The sequence below is a fragment of the Phoenix dactylifera genome, chromosome 8 (genome assembly GCF_051530095.1).
Source record: "Phoenix dactylifera cultivar Ajwa chromosome 8, Ajwa_hap1_PhDact_Kaust_v1.1, whole genome shotgun sequence".
Lineage (NCBI taxonomy): Eukaryota > Viridiplantae > Streptophyta > Magnoliopsida > Arecales > Arecaceae > Phoenix > Phoenix dactylifera.
In genome coordinates, this window is record NC_143197.1 from 8,622,067 (window position 1) to 8,645,428 (window position 23,362).

Sequence of the window (23,362 nt, forward strand, 5' to 3'; positions counted from 1 at the left end):
GGTGACTGCAGAAATTGTCCTATAGGATGAATTCTTACAAGCCCCAAGTCGCTAACCACTTCACAAACTGTGAGGACCGTACGGATATGTATTTACTTCCACATCGGTTATTCGTTGAGTAGATTTTGGATACTTATATAGGATTCAAGAATCCAAATAATACCTTTTGGTTGACCATTTTGGATGAGGTCCTGAGTTGTTACAAATGGTATCAGAGCAGACCCTTAGCCTATGCGGACTATGAGACACTGCAGTACGGATCCATTGGGATTGGCTATAGATTGTTCGTGGTGCTTGTGTTTATATTTGAATAGATTTAAACCCTTAGCCTGATGAGAACGTCAGGACTTAAATGGAAAGAGCATGTGAGGACCCCTGCGGACATGTGTTTAGTCTCACATCGGTTATTTGCTGGATAGATCTTTAATACTTATATAGGATTAAAAAACCTAAATAATATCTTCCGGTTAGCCATTTTGGGTGAGGTTCTGAGTTGTTACACAAACCTATCCTTATTGAACTTAATGCAATCTTGTGCTGCATACATCATAAAAGGGTCCCCAAATTCTGGCAGTAACATGGTGCTAGGACTGATGAGAATAACAATGAAAAGCTCCCATATGACTGATGAGACTTTCAATTCATACATTCCATACACCATCAGACCTTCAGTGGAGCAACAGGTGAGCAAACTTTTTTTAAAAAGAACTAACTTCAGGTATTCAAACCTAGGGTTACTCAGAGACTGATAATATGTAAAGCATCAGCAAACAATTTGATCTCTCATTGGTCCAATCTTTCACGACGAGCATTAATCAAGTAAAGGATCACAGCTTACTACGCATCCGGTAAGAGGTTTAGAGGCAACACAAGGAAGCAATCTGCGACGAGAGGATGAAATAAGAAGGGCTGAAGGAATTTTAACTTTTATTTCCAAGGATGAAGGCATGGAAAATTGGTACAGAGTCAATCCTTGGCAAACAAGAAAGGCTACAGCTCGACGGGGCGCAAAGAATCAGAATTCAGAAAATTACCTCCAAAGAGTTCAAGAATTTAATTTAATGTAATTAACGTGCGTAAGAAGCATGGGAGAGAATTTCTTGACAAAAATGCCAATAATTTGAATCAAATAGTAGGCTTCATGAATAATTGAATATTCTAGTTGATTCACCTGCAAAGAGTAAAGCAACTTATGAATAGGACCACTTCTTGTTTAATTCATTTATTTGAATTATAAATTGGATGAGTTTTATCAAAAAAATAAATCATACAATTGCAGCGATTCGGAGATCATACTTAACATGACCAGATGAAGCTGAAAGAACAGTAACTATAGATGGTATGAACTTATCATGCAGAAGAACAGAACTAATAAGCTGGGACATGGTCCTGCAACTCCAAAAAGGTTATAAATTTTTTTTTAAAAAAAGGCAACAATCATCCACCAGAAAGAACAGAGAGCTGCTCATTGCCGAAGTGAAATAGTGACTGAGGCAGCATCGCCCGACGGCGTGGTTTCATCACCAGAAGGAGTGGCCGGAATATATTCGATCTCCCCCTTCATCCTCCTCTCTGTTACCGCTCTTGTTTTCTTCCTCCTCTAATCACCTAGGACATCTCCTTCTGTATTATTTAGTGGCAGAGCTCATGGTGTATGAGCCCATAGTGAGACACACATCTTCAAATTTTAGTAGGTAGAGCTTACCATTGAAGTTGCCTCAAGGTTGCGTCGAACGGGGAAAGAGAAGGCAAATTGGTCGCGTTGGCAAGGTATCATCATTGGATATTGTCTGATAGCACAATGTACTTGCCAACCAATTTATTATAAGGTATCAAATTAATCAAGAAACGGACCATAAGATCAGTATTCAGGCAAATGGAGGCGATGTAGCCTAAAATCTAACCCGTTCTATTACGGATGGATATGTAGCTAGCATTTTGAAAATATTTGAAGTTAAAAAAAAGATTGAATTCTTGGTGGGGATCTAAATGAGGAAAAAGGTTATGGCAGATTTTTATTCCTGGCAAGATCCAAAAGAAAGAGGAGGTTATGGCAATCCCTTGTTCCACCTCCAAATCAAAATGGATCCACGCTCTCTTTTCTATATAAACAGGGCTAAATGACCCCAAAAGAATTCAAACACTAATAGTCAGAGGCTCTGATAGAGAGAAGCTCTCAGGCCCTCACCATCATGTTGGGTTCTAATTAAACGGAATCAGGGTTTAATTAAAACGGGATCCAACATTCTCCCACTTGGACCATATTGACAGAATTTGTCAATGTGGGCCACAACTTGACGGGATCCCAACACATCATCCTGCTCTTCTTTCTCGGACAACTACAAGCCTACGAGCATTCGACGGCCAATATTTAGATGGTCGAGCCTCCGACCGCCAAACTCTAGATGGCCGAGCCTCCGACAACCAAGATCCAGATGGTCGAGCTCTAGATAAACGAGTCTCCGATGGCCAAGCTCCGGATGGCTGAGCTTCAGATGGCCGAGTCTCCGATGGCCGAGCCTCTGATGGCCAAGCTTCCAAGGATCGTGCCGAGATTCGCCATGCCGATCTTTATCTGTCACATCGCTTAATTCCTCATAGTAGAGGCACTGCAAGCAGCCATCTCCTCCCGTGCGGCACCACGAGCAACCACCTCTTCCATCATCGAGAAGCCTTCTTGGCATGTGTGTTGGATATTTTTGTGCAGATCGTGCTTCTCGCCTAAGGATCACACCCGCACATCTCACTCACGTAAATCGCTCACATGTCATGTAGTTAAATAAACTATTCGTGATCATTATTGAGCTGTCATTGTATGGGGAGAAAGCTTGAAATTTGAAGGACTCTCCGTGCACCTCTAGGTCAGCCGCATAGCGGGCTCTTGTTGGTCGGTTTGTAGCTACGTGGCGACTCCTATTAGCCGGTCTGCCATGTCGGTTGCGGTCAATTTTAGAACATATCACAACCATCTAATCCCACCCATATAATGTACACTTAGTGGTGAGACAAATGCCTATGTTGATTACTGGAAGAAAATAAAAACATGCGCCAATCCAGCTGCCAGTATTTGAAAAGAAAATGTCACCTCTATTATCCAATAATCCACTCAAAACACCATTTGCTGGTTGATTTTAGCATTCAAATTTGGTAGACAACAAGTACTCAGCACACTGTAATCACAAAGTGATACAATGCACAGAACTGAGTAGGGTTATGCATTGCCCTTACCTTTTCGTTTGATAATCATAACAACCTTCTCAACTTGATGTGCATTGTCCATAGCATGCCCGATCAAGTGCCATAAGTCAATGTATTGATGATCTAGGCTCGCAGCTCAACCTACTTCCTTTTTAATAAGTGCAGGATTTAGCTTGAAAGTCAATTAAGGTTTCATAACTAGATTCATATTGCACTTCATAATTCAAAATTTCAAATCTAGCTCACTACAAGCAATGAGATGGTGATCCTACATCTATGTCAGGTAGGACTTTAAGCATGTAAGAAGTTGCAACATATATCCTTGTGCTCATGTTCATTAGCACAACTACCATTTTATATGTGACACAGCTACGTTTTGGCAATTAGACAGAGATTTTTAAACAAATCCAATTTTCTCTGAGTAGTTATTTTATTTCTTGTCGATCATTTTCAAAATTATTCTCTCTCATATGTTAACCTCATTCAATACATTACATATTGCTAAAATTGATCGCCAAGCATTGTCCATGCACTTTGTCATGTCATTTCACTCTGCATGATTCCTACCACAAAATTAAGATGATTGCAAAAGAAAAAAAAAATAATGTTATTGTTGCTGGAAATTGGACCCGGGGGCCGCCACGGAGCCAGGGGAGGAGGAGCTCCGCTGCCGGGAGGGCGGACGGCGGTGCGCCGGCCGGCTGCGTCCTCCTGGGGGGGTGAGTGTGAGAGCGAAGAGGAGTGCGCCCTGTCCTGTCCTGTCCTGCAAAAAAGCCGGTGGCCGGGCTCCCCGGCGCCGGCCCTCCGATGCTTAAGTCAGAGGGGGCAAATATGTGGAGAGAGCAAGCCAGAGAGCGAAGAAGAGATATGTGGAGAAAATAAAGAGAATATTGTGTTCAATTGTGTCTGTGCTGTTTCTTTTTCTCCCCCCCTCCCTCTTTCCTCCCAGGCTCCCTTTTATAGAAGGATTTTATGTTGCCTGAGAGGTGACAGGGAGTTTGTTCTCTTTTGTAATAATTGGGCACGATTTGGCCCATTAATGGCGTAGTGGAGAATAAGGCCGAATCAGGCCGGAACCAGGGAGTTGTCACGGTCGATCGGACCTGTTGGAGTGGTTGAACCGCCGGCCGTGGTGGGCCTGGGGTCCATGGATGGTAAGTGCATTTATTACCGAATGAACCGGCAGTCAGGGAGAGCCATACACTTTGATGGTTCAGTGATCCGGAGATCGCCTTGAGCCGTGTTCATTAAATGATTGAGTGCATCGGAGACTTGAGGGGGTCTCATGCATTAATGGCAGGTCGTGCCGAATACCTGCGGAGATCTTATGCCTTGATGGCTTGGAGATAGCGGCAGGTTGTAGTGGAGTTTGTCAGGTCCCTCAGGCTTAGAGGGTTAGGCGAAAGTTGAACATTTGGTTAAGGCATTGGCTCGGCAGGGGTGCCGAGCCGAGCCGGTCGCCCGACGGGGCGCCCTGTGGCGGGGTCACTTCTAGTACTTCTGGTCGGCGCCCTTTGGGCGAGCACCTTCTAGCCGAGCGCCACTATTTGGCGCTTTTTGTCTCTGGTCAGCGCTTTCTAGTCGAGCGCTTCTCTCGTCGGCGTCCTCTGGTCGGCTCTTTCTAGCCGAGCGCTCCTACTCGATTATTTTGGTTGGGCGCCTCTTCTTGGCGCTCTCTCTGGTCGGCGCCCTTCAGTCGAGCGCCTTCCTGGTCGGCACTCTTTGACCGAGCATCTTTCTGGTCGGCGCTCTTTGGCCGAGCGCCTTTCCGGTCGGTGCTCTTTGGCCGAGCGCCTCCGCGGCGGTATGACTTGGGGTTTTTTCCCCCAACACTACCCCCCGACTTCCGAGTTCCAGTTGGCTACCAGCTGGAGCGCGGGAAGTAGCTTTAGTTGGGTCATTACGGATTCCGAAAATTTTAATTTATTGCGCATTTTGAATTATCGGACGCCTCGAGGTGCCTTTAATAGGCGGCGTCTCTTCTTTCCCGAAAAGCCTCATTATTGGGACACCTTTTGCGAAGCGTCCTCGCGTCGTGGGCTCATGATGGGGCCGCACGATCCAATGGGGCGCTTCGGCGTCCGAAGCGCTAGCCCTAATTAAATGCGTCGTTCTGTCTTTTGGACCGACACGTGTGGTCATCTCAACGGGGTGCGGCTTTTCTTTTTGCCGATCGGGGCCGTTGGGGAGGTTTATATAAACTCTCCCCTGGCCCTCCGTCCCCTTCCTATTACCTTCTGCTTCCAGCTTTTCTTCCTCCAGTCTTCCTCAGACCGAAGTTCCTTTTTTCCGGCATCTTTCTCAGGTCCCCCTTCTTTTTGGATTTCTTTTCCTCTTGCAATGGGTTCTCTTCCCAATGAGGTCGAGTCCACCATGAGCATCCTGGAGGTCGAAATGACCGAAGAGTGGTTTTTCCCTCTTCACGGGTTCCGTTTGGAGCCCGCCAGGCGAAGGGATCGGGTAACCGATCCTCCGGTAGGCCAGATCGGAGTGCATCTGGAGTCGCTCTGGGCCGGCCTCCGATTTTCTCTTCACGGCTTCGTGAATGAGTTGCTGACAGTTTGCCAGTTGGTTCCGGCGCAACTCACTCCGAATGCCTGGAGGACAGTGGTCGGTTTCCTGTCACTGTGCTTACTGCACGGGATTCCGACTTCTGTCAACGTTTTCCGGCGACTTTTTATCTTTAAGTCGAATCCGGGAGACGGAGAGTGGCTTTATATCGCCCTTCGGGCGGGTCGGCCACTCTTTTATGGTGCCTCCTCGTCCATTCATGACTGGAAGAAGAAATTCTTCTTCCTTAGTTCTGAACGGTCCTGGGGGTTTGACCCCAGGTGGGGGCCGGCCCAGCTTAAGTCTATCAACAGGCCCCCCCAACTTTCTCCACGTGAGCAGGGGATCATCGACACCATCCGCGGCCTCGGGGATGGCATTTTGCTGAACGGCCTCATATGTGAGGACGCTTTAGTGAACGTGGGCCTGAGCTCGGCGCGTCCCCATGGTAAGAGTAATTACAAGGTGTCTATTTATTTCCTTACTGTTCTAATGTTCTAATCCTGTTCGCCTTCGCAGATATCGCAAAGATGGTGACTAAAAACGAAGTCCTCTACGCTCGCTTCCAGAAGAGGGCAGCCGAGCTCTCGGGCGAGCCCACCGAGCCGAGGAAGAAGCAGAAGGTCTCAGCGACCCCAGTGGCCGAGGCGGGCCCTTCTCGCCTCGCGCATTCCGAGGCGGGCCCTTCCCGCCCCGCGCACCCCGATGCTGGTCAGAGGGAGAGCGCGGATTCCAGGAGCTCGGGCTCCCGGGGAGCTTCGGTGGTGCTCCCATGCCCGATGCCTTTGGCGCAAGTTCCTGGTCGGCAGGATGCTTCAGTTGCCGACCAGGGGAGAAGTCCTGCGGGTCCCGCGCTTGCGCGCCCCGCTCCAGTCGTGCGGCAGTCAGATCGGCCGCTTGTCCGACCCCAGCCCCCTAGCTCCGAGCCAGGGAGCAATCAGGGAGCCTCGGGGTCGGCTCCGCCTAGGCCAGCCGAAGCTGGCCTTCCGGGCCCATCAGGCTCGGGGGAGCGAGTGCCTCTTGCACTCACCTGGTCGGTATTCGAGGGCGATTCAGCCCTCGAAAACCCTCGAGTGGTGCGCGAAGTATTTCGGGTCGCGCTGCTCCCGGCCGACCGGGCCACGATACAGTCCATGAGCTACAATGCCTTCATGGACGCTACCCGCTGCAACGCCGTCCGGGTAAGTAAAATTTTTCATCTGCGTAATTTGTAAAAGATTTTTACTCGCAGTGCCTTATGTTTTTCTTTTCGTCTCTTTTACAGCACTTGCACGAGACGGAAATGCTGATGCACATAGTCCAAGACTACCGGGAGCAGGCCCGGAGGTGCCAGCGCGGTTACGAGGAGGCCCAGGCGAGGTACCTAGCCGCCGAGGCGAGGTATCAGGCCTCCGAGGCCGAACGTCAGGTGCTCCAAGAAAGAATTGGAGCATCCGACGAAAGAATTCGAGCTCTGACCGCCGAGCTCGATGAAGAGAAGGGCGCGCACACACTAACAAGGTCCGAAGTGCGCGCCGCCGAGGCTCGTTTGGCCGCAGCCGAGCTGGCGTTGGCCTCCCGCGAGCAGGAGGTGGGGAATGCCCGCCTCCGACACTTAGAGCTCGAGCGGAAAATAAAAACCCTTGAGCGGAAGGCCGCATACCACGAGGCTCGGGAGCAAGCCCAGAACGCGGTGAGGCTCTTCCGCGAGTCGGAGGAGTTTCACGACCTCCTAGCAGAGGAGGGCGTGAATGGGCTGATCCAGGGCTTCCGGAATTTCCGCAACCAACTGCGGCGGCTCCTTCCGAATTTTGACGTAAACCTGCTTCAACCGGGAGCAGGGGTCGAGAGGCCGGAGGCGAAGGCAGAAACTCCGGTGGCCGACCAGGGAAGTCTGGTCGAGGCGACCGAAGCCGCCCCCGAGGCTACTCCCATTGCTGCCGAGGCTACTGAATCCCCGACTGCTGAGCCTACCGCTCCCGATACTGCCGAAGCCGAAGTAGTCGAGCTCGAGCCTTGATGTAATTTTTATTATTTTGTTTAGTCGGGATGGCCCCCCGTACTTGTAAGGGCCAAATCCGAATCTTTGTACTTAGCCTACGGGCTTTTTGAAATGAATATATATTTTTTGGAAACTCGTCTATTGTAGTCCAAGTTTCTCTGCTCGGATCCATTTTATGTTCCGAGGATATGGGCTCTAGAGCCTCAGCTTTGCCCGCCACAGGGTTTGGTTTTAGGTTTGGCTAGCCGAGCTCCATTGCTCGGTCCTTCGACCAGTGGTATAGGGACGCTTATGCTTATACTAAGGGGATTTGGGCTCGGAGAATTTTTCCGAGCCTAGTCCAGAATTCGACCAAGCCCTGGGGCGGTCGCTAAGACTTAGATTTTTTAGCGTAGTGAATTTCGAATCCGTGCCTCGGGTTGCCGGGGCGGACCGGATTCTTTTCCAACGAATGGGTCGAATGCTCGTCAGCTCGTGACGGGGATTCAACAGACTAGGTTTATACCAAGTTTGTTGGTATCGTGAGTGTTTTCACGCCGAGGCGACTAAAAACATTCTGCTCGGAGTCCACTCTTTGAGGACGTCGGCAGAGATCCAAAACAGATAGGATAATGTAGAAACATTAAATAAATGGGTACCTTGTACCGTGTGCGTCCTTGCGCCGAGGCGACTGAAGATGCTCCTCTGCTCGGGGTCCGTTTTTTGAGGACGTCGGCAGAGATCCAAAAACAGATAAGATAATGTAAAAACATTAAATAAATGGGTACCTTGTACCGTGTGCGTCCTTGCGCCGAGACGACTGAAGACGCTCCTCTGCTCGGGGTCCGTTCTTTGAGGACGTCGGCAGAGATCCAAGAATAGATAAGATAATGTAAAAACACTAAATAAATGGGTACCTTGTACCGTGTGCGTCCTTGCGCCGAGGCGACTGAAGACGCTCCTCTGCTCGGGGTCCGCTCTTTGAGGACGTCGGCAGAGAAATCCGGCGATGGAGAACGAGCCGAGCTCGTTGGTTGAAGTCGGTGGAGAACGAGCCGAGCTCGTCTTGGTCAGTGAAGACCGCATCCCAACGTATCGGGGCATCCCGAAGAATCGGGGCATCTCGACGTCTCGAGGCATCCCGGCCGAGGTCGGGGTAGGAGAACGAGCTGAGCTCGTTGGCCGATGGAGCACGAGCCGAGCTCGTCGGTGGAAGTCGATGGAGAACGAGCCGAGCTCGTCTGGTCAGTGAGTACCGCAACTCATATCTCGACGTCTCGAGCTTCCATATAGCCGGGGCATCCCGACGTCTCGGGGCATCCCGACGGATCGGGGCATCCCGACGTCTCGGGGCATCCTGACCGTGGTCAGGGTAGGAGAACGAGCCGAGCTCGTTGGCCGATGGAGAACGAGCCGAGCTCGTCGGTGGAAGCCGATGGAGAACGAGCCGAGCTCGTCTGGTCACTTAAGACCGCATCTCGACGTCTCGAGCCATCCCGACGGATCGGGGCATCCCGTTGTGGCAGGGCATCCCAATATATTGGGGCATCCTGACGTCTCAGGGCATCCCGACGGATCGGGGCATCCCGACGTCTCGGGGCATCCTGACCGTGGTCAGGGTAGGAGAACGAGTCGAGCTCGTTGGCCGATGGAGCACGAGCCGAGCTCGTTGGCCGATGGAGCACGAGCCGAGCTCGTCGGTGGAAGTCGATGGAGAACGAGTCGAGCTCGTCTAGTCAGAGAGGACCGCAACTCATATCTCGACGTCTCGAGCTTCCCTATAGCCGGGGCATCCCGACGTCTCGGGGCATCCCGACGTCTCGGGGCATCCTGACCGTGGTCAGGGTAGGAGAACGAGCCGAGCTCGTTGGCCAATGGAGAACGAGCCGAGCTCGTCGGTGGAAGCCGATGGAGAACGAGCCGAGCTCGTCTGGTCACTTAAGACCGCATCTCGACGTCTCGAGCCATCCCGACGGATCGGGGCATCCCGTTGTGGCAGGGCATCCCAATATATTGGGGCATCCCGACGTCTCAGGGCATCCCGACGGATCGGGGCATCCCGACGTCTCGGGGCATCCTGACCGTGGTCAGGGTAGGAGAACGAGCCGAGCTCGTTGGCCGATGGAGCACGAGCCGAGCTCGTCGGTGGAAGTCGATGGAGAACGAGCCCAGCTCGTCTGGTCACTTAAGACCGCATCTCGACGTCTCGAGCCATCCCGACGGATCGGGGCATCCCGTTGCAACAGGGCATCCTGACCGTGGTCAGGGTAGGAGAACGACCCGAGCTCGTTGGCCGATGGAGAGCGTATCACGAACTCACGAACATCTTCAGGGAATCCTCGTAAGTCCCCCATCATCCCGAGATATCGGGGCATCCCAACCGTGGTCAGGGGAGGAGAAATAAACCTGGGATCATGAGATAACCAGGAAAATCGGTGAGCTTGAAATGAGTATGCAGACCATAAATGAAATTCATAGAATGAAATTCAATAGTTGAATAATGAGGGACCCCTTGGGGTTCTACTGGTGGTACACGCGGAGATTTTCAGAGCTCCAGCTCCGCGGAATGGGAGTCCCATCTAGAGACTCCAATTTATAAGTTCCGGGTCGGCGGATGCGCGTGACTCGGTATGGTCCTTCCCAGTTCGGGGCCAGCTTCCCTTGCTCAGTTGGTCGGAAGGCTTCAGCTCTTCTGAGGACAAGGTCCCTTGGTCTGAAAGATTTGACTTTGACCCTGGCGTTGTAGTACTGAGCTGTCCTTTGCTGGTACCTCGCCATACGAACTCGGGCGGCCTCCCTTGTTTCCTCGACTAGGTCAAGGTTACTTCTGAGCTGCAAAGAGTTGGAGCTGGCGTCGTGATGCTCGACTCTTGGAGAAGGAATCCCAATCTCTAGTGGGATGACAGCCTCCGTCCCATATGTCAGGTTGAAGGGAGTCTCGCCGGTGGGGACGCGGAACGTGGTCCAGTAAGCCCACAGGACATTGTATAGGTCTTCGACCCATTATCCTTTGGATTTGTCGAGCCTGGCTTTGAGACCCTGCAAAATAGTACGGTTTGTTACCTCGGTTTCTCCGTTCGTCTAAGGGTGCGCGACCGAGGTGAAGCAGTGGTCAATGCCAAGCTCGGAGCAGAATTCTCTGAAGTGAATGTTGTCAAACTGGCGACCGTTGTCAGAGATGAGGATGCGGAAAAGCCCGAATCTGCAGATTATGGACTTCCAGACGAAATCCCGCATCTTCTGCTCGGTGATCCGGGCGAGGGGCTCGGCTTCCACCCACTTTGTGAAATAGTCGATGGAGACGACCAGGAACTTCCTTTGCCCGGTGGCCAGTGGGAATGGCCCTAGGATGTCAATTCCCCACTGGGCAAAAGGCCAAGGAAAACTGATTGAAGTCAAGGGAGCCGAAGGTCGGCGTTGAACATTGGCGTTCCTCTGGCACCGGTCACATCTTTGGACGAAGTTCATAGCGTCCTTCTGGAGCGTCGGCCAATAATATCCTTGGCGTAAAATTTTGTGGGCCAATGCTCGCCCTCCCACATGATTTCCACAGATTCCTTCATGGACTTCGCGCATGGCGTAATCAGCCTCCGTTGGGCGGAGGCATCTGAGGAGGGGAGATGTGAAAGATCTCCGATAGAGCTTTCCCTCATACAATATGTATCGGGTGGCGGAGCGCTTGATTCGGCGAGCCTCTCGTTCATCGGTGGGGAGGACTTCGTCTTGCAGGTAGCTGGTGAGTTCATCCATCCAGCTTGGCTCGAACTCAGTGCAGAAGATCTGCTCGGGCTCGTCTGTACTGGGCTTTTGGAGATACTCCAGTACTGCCGCTTTGGGAAGCTCGCTCATGCGAGAGGACGCCAGCTTTGATAGCTGGTCGGCCCTGAGATTCTCCGACCTGGTAACATGTTGAATGTGAAAAAAGTCCAGGGTTGAGGCGAGATCCCGTACCTTCTGAAGATACTTCTGCATGGTCGGGTCTCTGGCTTCAAAGTCGCCCATAATTTGGTTGACGACGAGCTGAGAATCACTGAAGGCCTTCAAGTCTTTACTCCTAGCTCTTTGGCTAGCTTGAGCCCGGCGACAAGCGCTTCGTACTCCGCCATATTATTGGAAGCAGGGAATTCGAGGCGCAAGGCTTGCTTGGCGACCACCCCCTCCGGGCTGGTGAGGATAAGTCCCGCTCCGCTACCCCCCGAGTTTGACGAGCCATCGACATGCAGAGTCCATGTCAAACTCGAGGTCGGCTCCGTTGGTGGCTCAGGCTCGGGCTCGGCCTCGTCTGGTATGGTGCACTCGACTATAAAGTCTGCGAGCGCTTGTGCTTTAATCGCCGGTCTGGGTCGGTACTCGAGGTCGAATTCCCCGAGCTCGATGGCCCATTTAGTGATCCGGCCCGCATGGTCTGATCTCTGCAAGATCTGCTTGACCGGCTGGTCGGTCAGTACGGCCACTGTGTGGGCTTGGAAGTAGGGTCGGAGCCTTCGAGCTGAGATGACCAGAGCATAGACAGTCTTCTCCAGCTTGGAGTATCGGGTCTCGGCGTCCCTCAAGACCCGGCTGGTATAATATACTGGCTTTTGGAGTTTACCCTCCTCTCGGACCAGGACCGAGCTTACTGCTACAGGGGGGACAGCTAGATATAGATAAAGGAGCTCTCCCTGTTGAGGCTTTGTGAGCAGGGGAGGGGAAGCCAGGAGATGCTTGAGCTCCTCAAAAGATTGCTGGCACTTGTCCGACCATAAAAAGTTCTTCGGCTTCTTGAGGGCTGCAAAGAATGGAAGGCAGCGCTCGGCCGAGCGGGAGATGAATCTCCCGAGGGCTGCCACTCGGCTCGTGAGCTGTTGTACCTCCTTGGCCGTCCTGGGAGGCGTCATCTCTTGGAGGGCTTGGATTTTTTCGGGGTTGGCCTCGATTCCCCGTTGTGTAATAATGAAGCCGAGGAATTTGCCGGAGGTGACTCCGAATGCACATTTGGCTGGATTGAGCTTCATCTGGTACTTTTGGAGTGTGGAGAAGGCTTCATTGAGGTCGGCTATATGGTCTTGTGCCACCTTGCTTTTCACCAGCATATCATCAACATAGACCTCCATGTTCCGGCCTATCTGGTCTTTGAAGATCCGGCTGACCAGCCTTTGATAAGTTGCCCCGGCATTTTTTAAACCGAACGGCATCACTTTGTAGCAGTAGGTTCCCCCGTCGGTGATGAAGGCTGTCTTTTCCTCATCTTCTGGCGCCATGCGGATCTGGTTATATCCGGAAAAGGCGTCCATAAATGCCAGCAGCTCGTGACCTGAGGTGGAGTCCACGAGCTGGTCGATGCTGGGGAGTGGAAAGCTGTCCTTTGGGCAGGCTTTATTCAGGTCGGTGTAGTCCACGCACATACGCCACTTTCCGCTGGCTTTCTTGACGAGGACTACGTTGGCGAGCCACTCCGGGTAGGATATTTCCCGGATGAAGCCAGCCTCAAGGAGCTTGCTGACCTCCTCGGCTGCTGCTCGCTGTCGTTCAGGGGCGGCGCCTCGCTTCTTTTGTCGCACGGGCTTGCTGGTTGGCTTCACTTGGAGCCGGTGAACCATGACCTCTGGATCTATCCCTGGCATGTCCGCAGGCGACCATGCGAAGACGTCCATGTTGTCGCGTAGAAAATTAACGAGGCGACCCCTCTCATGCTCGTTGAGGCCAGAGCCGACCTGCACGGTTAGCCTGAGAGAGCTCTCTCGTAAAGGAACTTGAATTAATAACTCACCAGGCTCTACCCGCTCTTTCTGAGGGTTGACCCGTGCCTCCAGAGTCTTAGTCGAGGGCTGGTCGGTCGCTGGGACAAGCACCTCGGCTGGTCGCTTTGCCTCGTGGGTCGCCAGGTAGCATCGCCTTGCCACCATTTGATCTCCTCGAACTTCGCCGACTCCCTGGCCGGTGGGGAACCGCATGAGCAAGTGGTGAGTTGAGACCACTGCTCGGAGGGCGTTGAGGCCTGGCCTTCCGAGGATGGCATTGTAGACTGAAGGAAGGCGTATCACGAGGAAGCTCATCCCCACGGTACTTTCACGGGGGGCGAGCCCAACTGTGACCAGAAGGTCAATCTCGCCCTCCACTGGGACTGAATCCCCGGTAAATCCAACTAACGGAGCAATCATCCTCCGTAGCTGTTCTTTGGTCATCCCCATTTTACAATAGGCACCAAAATACAAAACATTCACCGAGCTTCCATTATCAACCAGGATGCATTTTACATCAAATTTATTTATGATCATGGAGATGACCACGGCATCATCATGGGGAGTTTCGACTCCCTCTAGATCATCATCTGAAAAGGAGATGGCTTCAGAGGCGCGCAAGCGCTTTGAGGAGGTTTCTTCCCCTGAAGCTTCTCCAACCGAGGCCCCGCCTCGGATGGTGTTGATGACGCCGGCGATGGGCCTGTTGGCATTTGAACCTTCAGGCTGTGCGGCTCCTTCGGCTGGCTTCTCTTCACGCCGGCCTTGCACGAATCGATCAAGCACCCCTCGGCGGATGAGTGCTTCGATCTCGTTTCGGAGCTGATAACAATCCTCAGTATCATGGCCGTGATCCCGGTGGAAACGGCAATACTTCCGGGAATCACGCCGGATTCTGGTATCTTATTTTGGAGGTGGGAGCCGGATGCGGTCCCGACCCTCAATCTCCATGAGGATTTCAGCCCGAGGAGCATTGAGGGGAGTGTATTTTTCATACCTCTCCTCGGGTGCACGGGCCCGCAGTGGGAACCTCGGGCGGAGCGGTGACCTTTGCGGTGGCGGTCCCCTTAACCGGGGTGGACTCTTCGGACGGGGCGGATTCTTAGCTCGTCGCGGAGACGGGCTCCTGGGCTGGCCGCGCTCCTCACGGCGTCTCTTCTTGGGGTTCTGCTCGGTCCCGCCCCGCCTAACAGCCACGGCTTCCTCAGTCTTGGCATACTTCCGCGCCCGAGCGAACATTTCGGTGAGGTCCGCGGGGAAATTCTTCTCGATCGAGAAGAGGAACCTGTAAGAACGGGCTCCAGTCTTTAGCGCTGACATGGCGATGGACTGGTCAAGCTCCCGGACCTCCCATGTTGCGGCGTTGAACCGGTCCAAATACTTCTTGAAGGATTCTCACTCCTCCTGTTTGATATCAAGGAGGGAGTCCGATGTCCGCCGCTGGGGCTGGCTGGCGGCAAAATTGCCAGCAAATTGTCTGCCGAGCTGCTCAAAGGAGGAGACAGTACTCGACTTCAGCCCGGTAAACCACAGCCGGGCTGGTCCTCGGAGTGTCGCCGGGAAAGCTTTGCACATCATAGCCTCCGAGGCTCCTTGTAGGGCCATTAAGACCCGGTAGCTTTCCAGGTGGTCAAGGGGATCAGCCTTGCCGTTGTAAGGCTCCACCTGGGGCATCTTGAACCGTAGTGGAACCGGTTCATCTTCAATCTCCGGGGAGAAGGGCGACTTCGTAGTAAACTCGAAGTCGCCATCACGTCCTGATTTTCTTCCGTGGAGTGCCTGGATTTGGCGCTCCAGTTTCTCGACCTTCTTGTCGAGTTCGTCATTCTGGAGGATTGCTGCAGCGGTTCGTTCGGGCGCAGGTTGCCCTGGAACCGACTCAGCTTCTGAAGGCTGTGGCCAGCCTCCGTGGCCTCTGACTGGGTGCTCTCTCCAGAGGGAGGCCTGGACTTGAGAGTCCTGACCTCGAAGGGGAAGTCCGCTTGTAGGAGGCTCTGGTTGAACTGGAGCCGGAGGAGGTGGTGCCGTTGGGATGCCCCTGGGTTGCAGGCTTTGGACAGCGGTGGCCAAGACCTGCACCTGTTGCACCAGGGCATCAAACTGCTCCGGCCGAACTTGAGGTGCTGACTCGGCCGGAGGTGTTGAGTTTCGGACAGAATGTTCCGGACTAGGTGGAGGACGTCGAGAGGCGTTGGAAGCCCCTTTGCTTCTTAGCTTCATGGCAGCGACTCGGGCCCTTCCTCTAGCGCCAACTGTTGCTGGAAATTGGACCCGGGGGCCGCCACGGAGCCAGGGGAGGAGGAGCTCCGCTGCCGGGAGGGCGGACGGCGGTGCGCCGGCCGGCTGCGTCCTCCTGGGGGGTGAGTGTGAGAGCGAAGAGGAGTGCACCCTGTCCTGTCCTGTCCTGCAAAAAAGCCGGTGGCCGGGCTCCCCGGCGCCGGCCCTCCGATGCTTAAGTCAGAGGGGGCAAATATGTGGAGAGAGCAAGCCAGAGAGCAAAGAAGAGATATGTGGAGAAAATAAAGAGAATATTGTGTTCAATTGTGTCTGTGCTGTTTCTTTTTCTCCCCCCCTCCCTCTTTCCTCCCAGGCTCCCTTTTATAGAAGGATTTTATGTTGCCTGGGAGGTGACAGGGAGTTTGTTCTCTTTTGTAATAATTGGGCACGATTTGGCCCATTAATGGCGTAGTAGAGAATAAGGCCGAATCAGGCCGGAACCAGGGAGTTGTCACGGTCGATCGGACCTGTTGGAGTGGTTGAACCGCCGGCCGTGGTGGGCCTGGGGTCCGTGGATGGTAAGTGCATTTATTACCGAATGAACCGGCAGTCAGGGAGAGCCATACGCTTTGATGGTTCAGTGATCCGGAGATCGCCTTGAGCCGTGTTCATTAAATGATTGAGTGCATCGGAGACTTGAGGGGGTCTCATGCATTAATGGCAGGTCGTGCCGAATACCTGCGGAGATCTTATGCCTTGATGGCTTGGAGATAGCGGCAGGTTGTAGTGGAGTTTGTCAGGTCCCTCAGGCTTAGAGGGTTAGGCGAAAGTTGAACATTTGGTTAAGGCATTGGCTCGGCAGGGGTGCCGAGCCGAGCCGGTCGCCCGACGGGGCGCCCTGTGGCGGGGTCACTTCTAGTACTTCTGGTCGGCGCCCTTCGGACGAGCACCTTCTAGCCGAGCGCCACTATTTGGCGCTTTTTGTCTCTGGTCAGCGCTTTCTAGTCGAGCGCTTCTCTGGTCGGCATCCTCTGGTCGGCTCTTTCTAGCCGAGCGCTCCTACTCGATTATTTTGGTTGGGCGCCTCTTCTTGGCGCTCTCTCTGGTCGGCGCCCTTCCGTCGAGCGCCTTCCTGGTCGGCACTCTTTGACCGAGCATCTTTCTGGTCGGCGCTCTTTGGCCGAGCGCCTTTCCGGTCGGTGCTCTTTGGCCGAGCGCCTCCGCGGCGGTATGACTTAGGGTTTTTTCCCCCAACAGTTATAAAGAAACAGTGCATGTTTAATTGTTCATGAATTTCTATGGCAAGCAAGGCATGGAGGTTGGTGATGGAGACAATTACTACAATTTCTGGTTGTCTGTGGAAATTATATTAGATGCTTCAGAACAAAGAATCTTTCTTGGTGCCAATAAGAAGTTAGATGTGTTGAAGAACATGAGAGTTAATCTTTCTTGGGGTCCATAAGATGCCAATGTACAACGGTCAAACAGTGAAACGATGAGCATGAAAGCATAGAGATACTTTGATTAAGTTTAAGAATGACTACTACAATAATACATAAATATCATATAAAATATTACATCAAAGGTGTGCGGCTCTCTCACTAGATTGTCACATTCTATTTATCACATTCTAGATTGTCAATTATGAATTCAGTTGAGTAGTTGTTCATCATTTCTATAACTTTTTGTGTGTAATCTCTATGCTGAATTAGCACCCGCCGGAAGGTAGCAAATCAAAAACATTCAAGGCTTGTTTGGCAGTGCTTTTATTTTCTATCATAGTGTTGATACTTCGATGGAGAAAGAAAAATATACTGAAACAGATGAGCTACATGATAAAACTAGTATATTTTCCTAATCTGTTTGCAAAATCTTCATAGAGTTTGAAAGCAAAGACTTATTGGTTTTAACATCAAGTGAAAATAGAAGGAAAAGGTAGATGAAGCTATGTTCAAATGCTCTCTATCACATTAATTCTCATGTGGTATTTGCCTAATTTGCAAAGAAACCAAAACTCATCTATTCAAACAAAACATAACCTCCCAAAAAAAATCGTATTCCAAAAAGAACACCAGAATTAAGAACATCCATCGTCAAAATCATAAAAAAATAGAGCCATTTTTAAGCCAATCAAACAAAAAAAACTATATCCTACACGATGTACCACACAACCGCACACGACACCAATAACAACTACTTATTTTTATAATAGTGTGTCGAGATAAGTATATAATTAATTAAATTTATAGCAATTAGTGATTATGATGGAGAGATTGTGCGGCCATGCATAATTTCTTGTTAAACTATAAACTTTACGGTTCCGAACATCTGCTTTATTACCTATTTTCTTTCAATTGTTTATTATACAGAAATGAACCAAAATAAATACATCAGGACTTCTAGTACTAGACATCATTTCATTGAGAGAGGCCAACGATGCTAGGGACGATGGCTTTCTGTACAACCTATTATTTTGAAAGTGTTATCTGAAATAAATATGGCTCTATTCTATTTTTTTTGTATTTTTTTTATAATCTATATTCATATCCGTTATCTGTAAATAGCTCATGTAATATATATATTATACAAGATACTATATAGTCATGTAAGCCATGAATCATAACCATTTATTTATGTGATTATGCTTATAAAACTAGGATTTATAGGAACGGCGGCTGACGGTGTGCACGGTCACATGGCAAACGCCGCGTTGGATATTATTTCTCCTTCCAACGCTGGAACGATAAAAGCAAGCCCAATCGCTGGCTGCGAGCTCCACAAAGTTCCCCAACAACCTCTTCCAACTGTTCAATGACGCGGCGTTCTCCAACACGTGCACGGCAAGGTAAGCAAAGGTGCCTCGACCCAATGTCATTCTCGTAAATAACTCCATCGAAAGCGCCAATCATTAGCTACCTGAGAAAATATCTAGGGAGGGGGAATCTCTGGAACCTTCCCCACCTCCTAAAACCAGCAACTTGGCCCAAGGAATCCCCGGTGACCCCAGAAGATATTTTTTTCCTTCGAGCCCAGAAATAAAAACAGAAGAAAATAATTGGCTTTCGAGAACTCCCTTCTCCTCCTATAAATCCAATTCCCCAACCCTCCCCCATTTATTTTTTGGACGGTCTCCTCTCTCTATCCTCTCCCTCCGTCTCTAACTGATCTACGACCGTCCATGCGATAGATCTCCGGCGATGGACGCCGATGGGGCCGGATCCGACGGCTCCTGTTACTACTCCCTCCTCGGGATTCGGCGGAACGCCTCCTCCTCCGATATCCGCACCGCTTATCGCAAGCAAGCCCTGGTAAATCCTCCTCCCGCCTTTCTCTTCCGTTCTTTTTTCATAAAGTATTTTTTCCTAATTTTGCCTTTTTTTTCCCTTTAAGAAATGGCATCCGGACCGGTGGGCGAAGGACCCGACCGCGATGGGGGAAGCGAAGCGGCGATTCCAGCGGATCCAGGAGGCCTACTCCGGTAAGTGTATTCCTCGTACCGTACCTCACCATGACGTTTTCCTTTTTGTTAACGGACGTCCGCTGACGGCGTTTTCGGGGGGCCGCGATCTGGTGTTCCTGCAGTTCTCTCCGACCAGGGCAAGCGCGCCATTTACGACGCCGGCCTCTACGACCCCCTCGAGGAGGACGACCAGGTCTGGTGCTCCCCGCCTCTATGAAAATTCTAAATTAATTGTACCTACTACTCCGTCGATTTACTCGGGTTGTTCAATTGGACGGCCAGGATTTCACTGATTTCATGCAAGAAATGCTGGCGATGATGGATAGCGTGAAAACAGAGGTAAGCCGCCCTAGTCGCTGCTGTAACCACTCATCAAATTATTCTTCAATAATTCATACTTCCCGCATATGAGATATCTATGCGTGTGTCCGATCCGCCGTCCGCTGATCCTCGAAACCAGATCAGCCGTCCATCCAGTTCTGCCGTCCGGTATTGGTGAGGGCAACGTTGAACGCGGATCTAGGTCCCCGTGCGGGCACCGTTAGTTCCGTCTTGGAGATGCCGAAAATGCCCTTTCGAGGGGTATGGTGGGAATGAAATATAAACATCGAGGCTGATTTATTGCTTTAATTTTTTGTTATTTTTGGTGGATAAAATGGGAAGAAGCCGGATAGCTTGGAGGACCTGCAGAAGATGCTGGCGGACATAGTGAACGGCGACGGTCGGGCCACCGGGTTCGGCTCGGCCCACCACAGCGACGCGAGCCGAGGGGCGTCCGATGCCTCGAAGAGGACGCGTGTCGCGCCTCGCACTGCGATGCGTCGGTGATCGTTCTTTGGGTCTGATGACTCTGACCTTGTGTACTTGAATGGAATTAACATTGTATGGTCCATTTAAATTTAATTTACAGCCTCCAGTCTTATTCGTGTCTCGAGTGTTAATTGGACGATTCTGGAACGTCTGATTGCAATCTCTGGAAATTCTAATAAGTCCCATGTTTTTAATATTTATACTTGCAAATATGATTTGGCCGTTTTCGTCCCTAATAAGTCTCTGGATCATCGTGGGAGGAATGGGTCCATTGGGTAAATGGTCGACAGCTCAGCAATGGGGGGGGGGGGGGGGGGGGGGGAAGGCAGGCTTTTTGGTTCGGATGCATTGCGGTGGAATCCGGGTGCTCATGGTGTAATGTAAACTTGTGTGGAAGTTGGAGTTTTTGTGGTCCCATTTTGCAACCGGCGAGAAGTCGTGGCTATGGAAAATGGATCGGACGTAAGTGAATATGCCTTTTGTTACATATATAAGCCTGATAACTTTTATATTATATATAAAAGAAATTGCTATTGGAGTTGTTATTATTAGGTACAATCAAATGAATTAAGGGCATATTTGGTGGAAAATTAGGCTCTGAAATGAGAATAGAGGGGGGTGATTCTCATATCTGGTCAAATGCATCCTAGGTGTCAAGATTGTGGTGCATCGTTCCAAAGCTTTGTGGGCTTAGTTACTTAAAATTCATCTGGGTACTTGATATCTTAATTACCGAGACATGATGTACAAGTGACAAAAAGGTAATTATTCTGTTATAATTATGGCACAATTATAACACAATTTTAGGCTGTTACAACATGATTACAGACGGTTATAATACAACCTTAGGCTGTCAGCACACGGCCTTTAGAAAATTTTATATTCCTTAACTATAAAGAAATCTAAAGATTTTCTATAAAAGGTAAGCCATTAATCGTAGCTAAATAAGATTTTGTCTCTTTAATTTCTCTTTTACCCCTACTCAAACATCTTTTTTGACTGGAGCATCGAGGGTCCGGCCAGAACAAAACTTTGGCGAGTTTTCAAATCTTGTTTGGTATCTTGCAAATCGATGGAAGGAGCTCATGTCAGTGAAGCCATTGCATTTTATTTTATTGTATTTTTCTTTTTTAAATTGATTGACTATCTTTTACTAAAAGGACTTTGGGTTTATTTATAGCTCAGAAATGCAAATCACTAGAGATTGCATTTTAATAGCTAGGGTCACGTTGTAACTGTAGGGGATCCGGCTATAACTGCTTCAGATCACATTGTAATGGCCTAAGATCATGCCATAAATATAGCAAAATATGCTATAACTATCTAGACGAGTTGGTGCCGGTTGTGCTCACGCCTCTGGCTATGGTTCGAGGTGAGAGAATCTTGGTCGGCTTGATGTCAAGCCGAGTAGTTCTCCGAACGAGCTAGGGAATTCGACATTGGAGATCAATTGCTTCTACTCTTCTAAGCTTGACCATCTAGTTGGTGGAGATTGGCTCGGTCTGATTGTGTTGAGGAGGTGTTTAGGTTGCCATGTCGACTGTGTCTTAGTCGAATTTGATAGTGCCACATCACCATACTTATTTAATGCCCGATGAGGGCCACATGTCGGCTTTGTTTTTTGTAATCTTAGGTTTAGTGTACATATTTTTAAGTTTCTTTTTATTTTGGAAAAGCACCTCGCTGAGGGCGGGTGGTGGTACCTGACCTCAAGAAAAAGCGCTAGGTTTTTTTTTTTTTTTTTGCTAAAAAAAGCGTTAGGTTTTCAGCTGATAAATACTTTATCAGCCCATGGTCTACTTTGGCCTGTTTGGGGGCTTCTGACCAGCAAGCCCAACAGGATGCATTTATTGGAGCACCGGAAGGAGCAGATTATCAAGACTATGGGCCGACTGAGATCCTGAGTCTCAAGCAGCTCTTGTTCGTCGAGAATCTAGCCCGAGCTGGTTTCAACGACTTTGGGTCTTCGAGTGAACCACTATCAATTTAGTTTTTAACTTTGTTTAGCTTCAAAATTTAGTTTGAAATGTCTTACTAAGCTAATTTCTGTTGCAAAGGTAGAGATGACTCCACGGAGGAAGAGTTTGATGAAGGCCACCCGAGAGGCCACGAAGAAGGTGGTGGAAGGCACTTTGGTTGAGCCTTCCTCCAAAAGACCGCAACCTCCTTTGCCTCAAGAGGAATAACGTTCCGTGCAGCATCCTGCTTAGTCGCGATATGTCCAATTTCAGCTAACTTGTGAGGACAGCATGCCGGTCCTCCGATGCCGATCTCGTCCGTCGACCGAGAGGTGAGCTTTAAGCTCCACAACAGAGGGCTTTAGGAGGGCAGGTTGCTAGGTCTAGGGCTCAGCCGCCCCATCTTTCTTCTCCTTATGCTTCCAAGTTAATTACCATCCATCTTTGTGATGTCCTAGCTCTTTGATCACTATGACAACTGCAAGAATTGCGGCTTTTGATTAGATGAGGGAACACAATCAGCCATTCTTTCTTTAATGTAGATTACATCTGCTAATATCTAATGTGAGACAAGTACAGAATAGTTATTTTTTGAGTAGTTGCTGGAAATTAGACCCGGGAACGACCGTCGGCTGAGAAGGAGGAGCTCCGGCATGAAATGGCGGGTGGTGGTCCGTCGGCGGACAGCGTTTTCCGGAGGACCTGCAAAAAGCCGGTAGCCGGGATTTCCGACACCGGCCCTCCGATACTTAAGTCAGAGGGTCCTTAATTTTGGAGAAGGAGAAGGACTGTATGTAGAAGTCTGAAGCTCTCCCTTGGAAAGAAGAAGCCCCCTTTTAGAGGGAGAAGCTCCTCTTTTATAGGAGGAGTGCCGGGATTACCTGTGATGTGATTGGGTGAATTAATGGGTTACCGTCATGATTGCGCGTGATCATTTGAATTAATGAGTTGTCGTGGAAGGCCTGAGATTTTGGGCTGGCTGGAGGTCCGTGGAGATCGTGCACATTTAATTGTTAACAGTCGTAGCAGGGCATGGTCCCTGGTTGATATGCTGTGGCGTGGCCAGCAAGCAAAGCACGGTACGGTGAGACTGCTGCAGGGCGTGGCCGCAGCATGTGGACGACGAGCTCGGTCTTCTGAGCTCGGCCTGCATGAAGTCGGCTCGGCCTGCATGAGCTCGGCTCGGCCTTCTCAGCTCGGTCTGCATGAGCTCGGCTCGGTCTTCTGAGCTCGGCTCGGCCTGCATGAGCTCGGCTTGCTGTCGGATTTGGGTGCTTTAATTGTATTTGTGGGGTGGTCCATTTTTTCCTCCAACACTAGCCCCCGACTTTCGAGTTCGAGCTGCTTTTTGGCTCGAGCGAGGAAAGTAGTCAAGTCGTCGATCATCCTGTAATATAGCCAAATATCTATGAATATGTACGTGCCAAGTAGGATGTACCTCTAATGCAGTTGGAGTTAAGTGCTTCAGGTCGACTCAGCGGCCTTCCTT

The 23,362-nt window shown here is 50.5% G+C and overlaps 1 protein-coding gene across 4 annotated transcripts; it reads left to right on the top strand.

Moving 5' to 3' along the window:
• Positions 1-18,646: 18,646 nt before the first annotated feature.
• Positions 18,647-22,431, top strand: LOC103703349 (uncharacterized). Of its 4 annotated transcripts, none has more exons than XM_089924736.1 (5): positions 18,647-18,953; positions 19,036-19,123; positions 19,228-19,298; positions 19,388-19,444; positions 21,973-22,431. In XM_089924736.1, the coding sequence occupies exons 1-5, from the start codon at positions 18,843-18,845 to the stop codon at positions 22,099-22,101; spliced, it is 456 nt and encodes a 151-aa protein (XP_089780862.1). In that variant the 5' UTR covers positions 18,647-18,842; the 3' UTR covers positions 22,102-22,431. The 4 variants fall into 4 exon arrangements, with proteins under 4 accessions (XP_089780862.1, XP_008784397.1, XP_008784398.1 ...); XM_008786175.6 differs by lacking the exon at positions 21,973-22,431 and adding an exon at positions 19,769-20,154; XM_008786176.6 differs by lacking the exon at positions 21,973-22,431 and adding an exon at positions 19,772-20,154.
• Positions 22,432-23,362: the final 931 nt, after the last annotated feature.

Excerpts from the sequence above, each read along its gene's own strand:
- LOC103703349 (XM_008786175.6), top strand. The coding sequence starts at position 18,843 with ATGGACGCCGATGGGGCCGGATCCGACGGCTCCTGTTACTACTCCCTC. Across the intron at positions 19,299-19,387 it reads CCCTCGAGGAGGACGACCAG|GATTTCACTGATTTCATGCA; the intron begins GTCTGGTGCTCC and ends TTGGACGGCCAG. Across the intron at positions 19,445-19,768 it reads TGGATAGCGTGAAAACAGAG|AAGCCGGATAGCTTGGAGGA; the intron begins GTAAGCCGCCCT and ends TAAAATGGGAAG.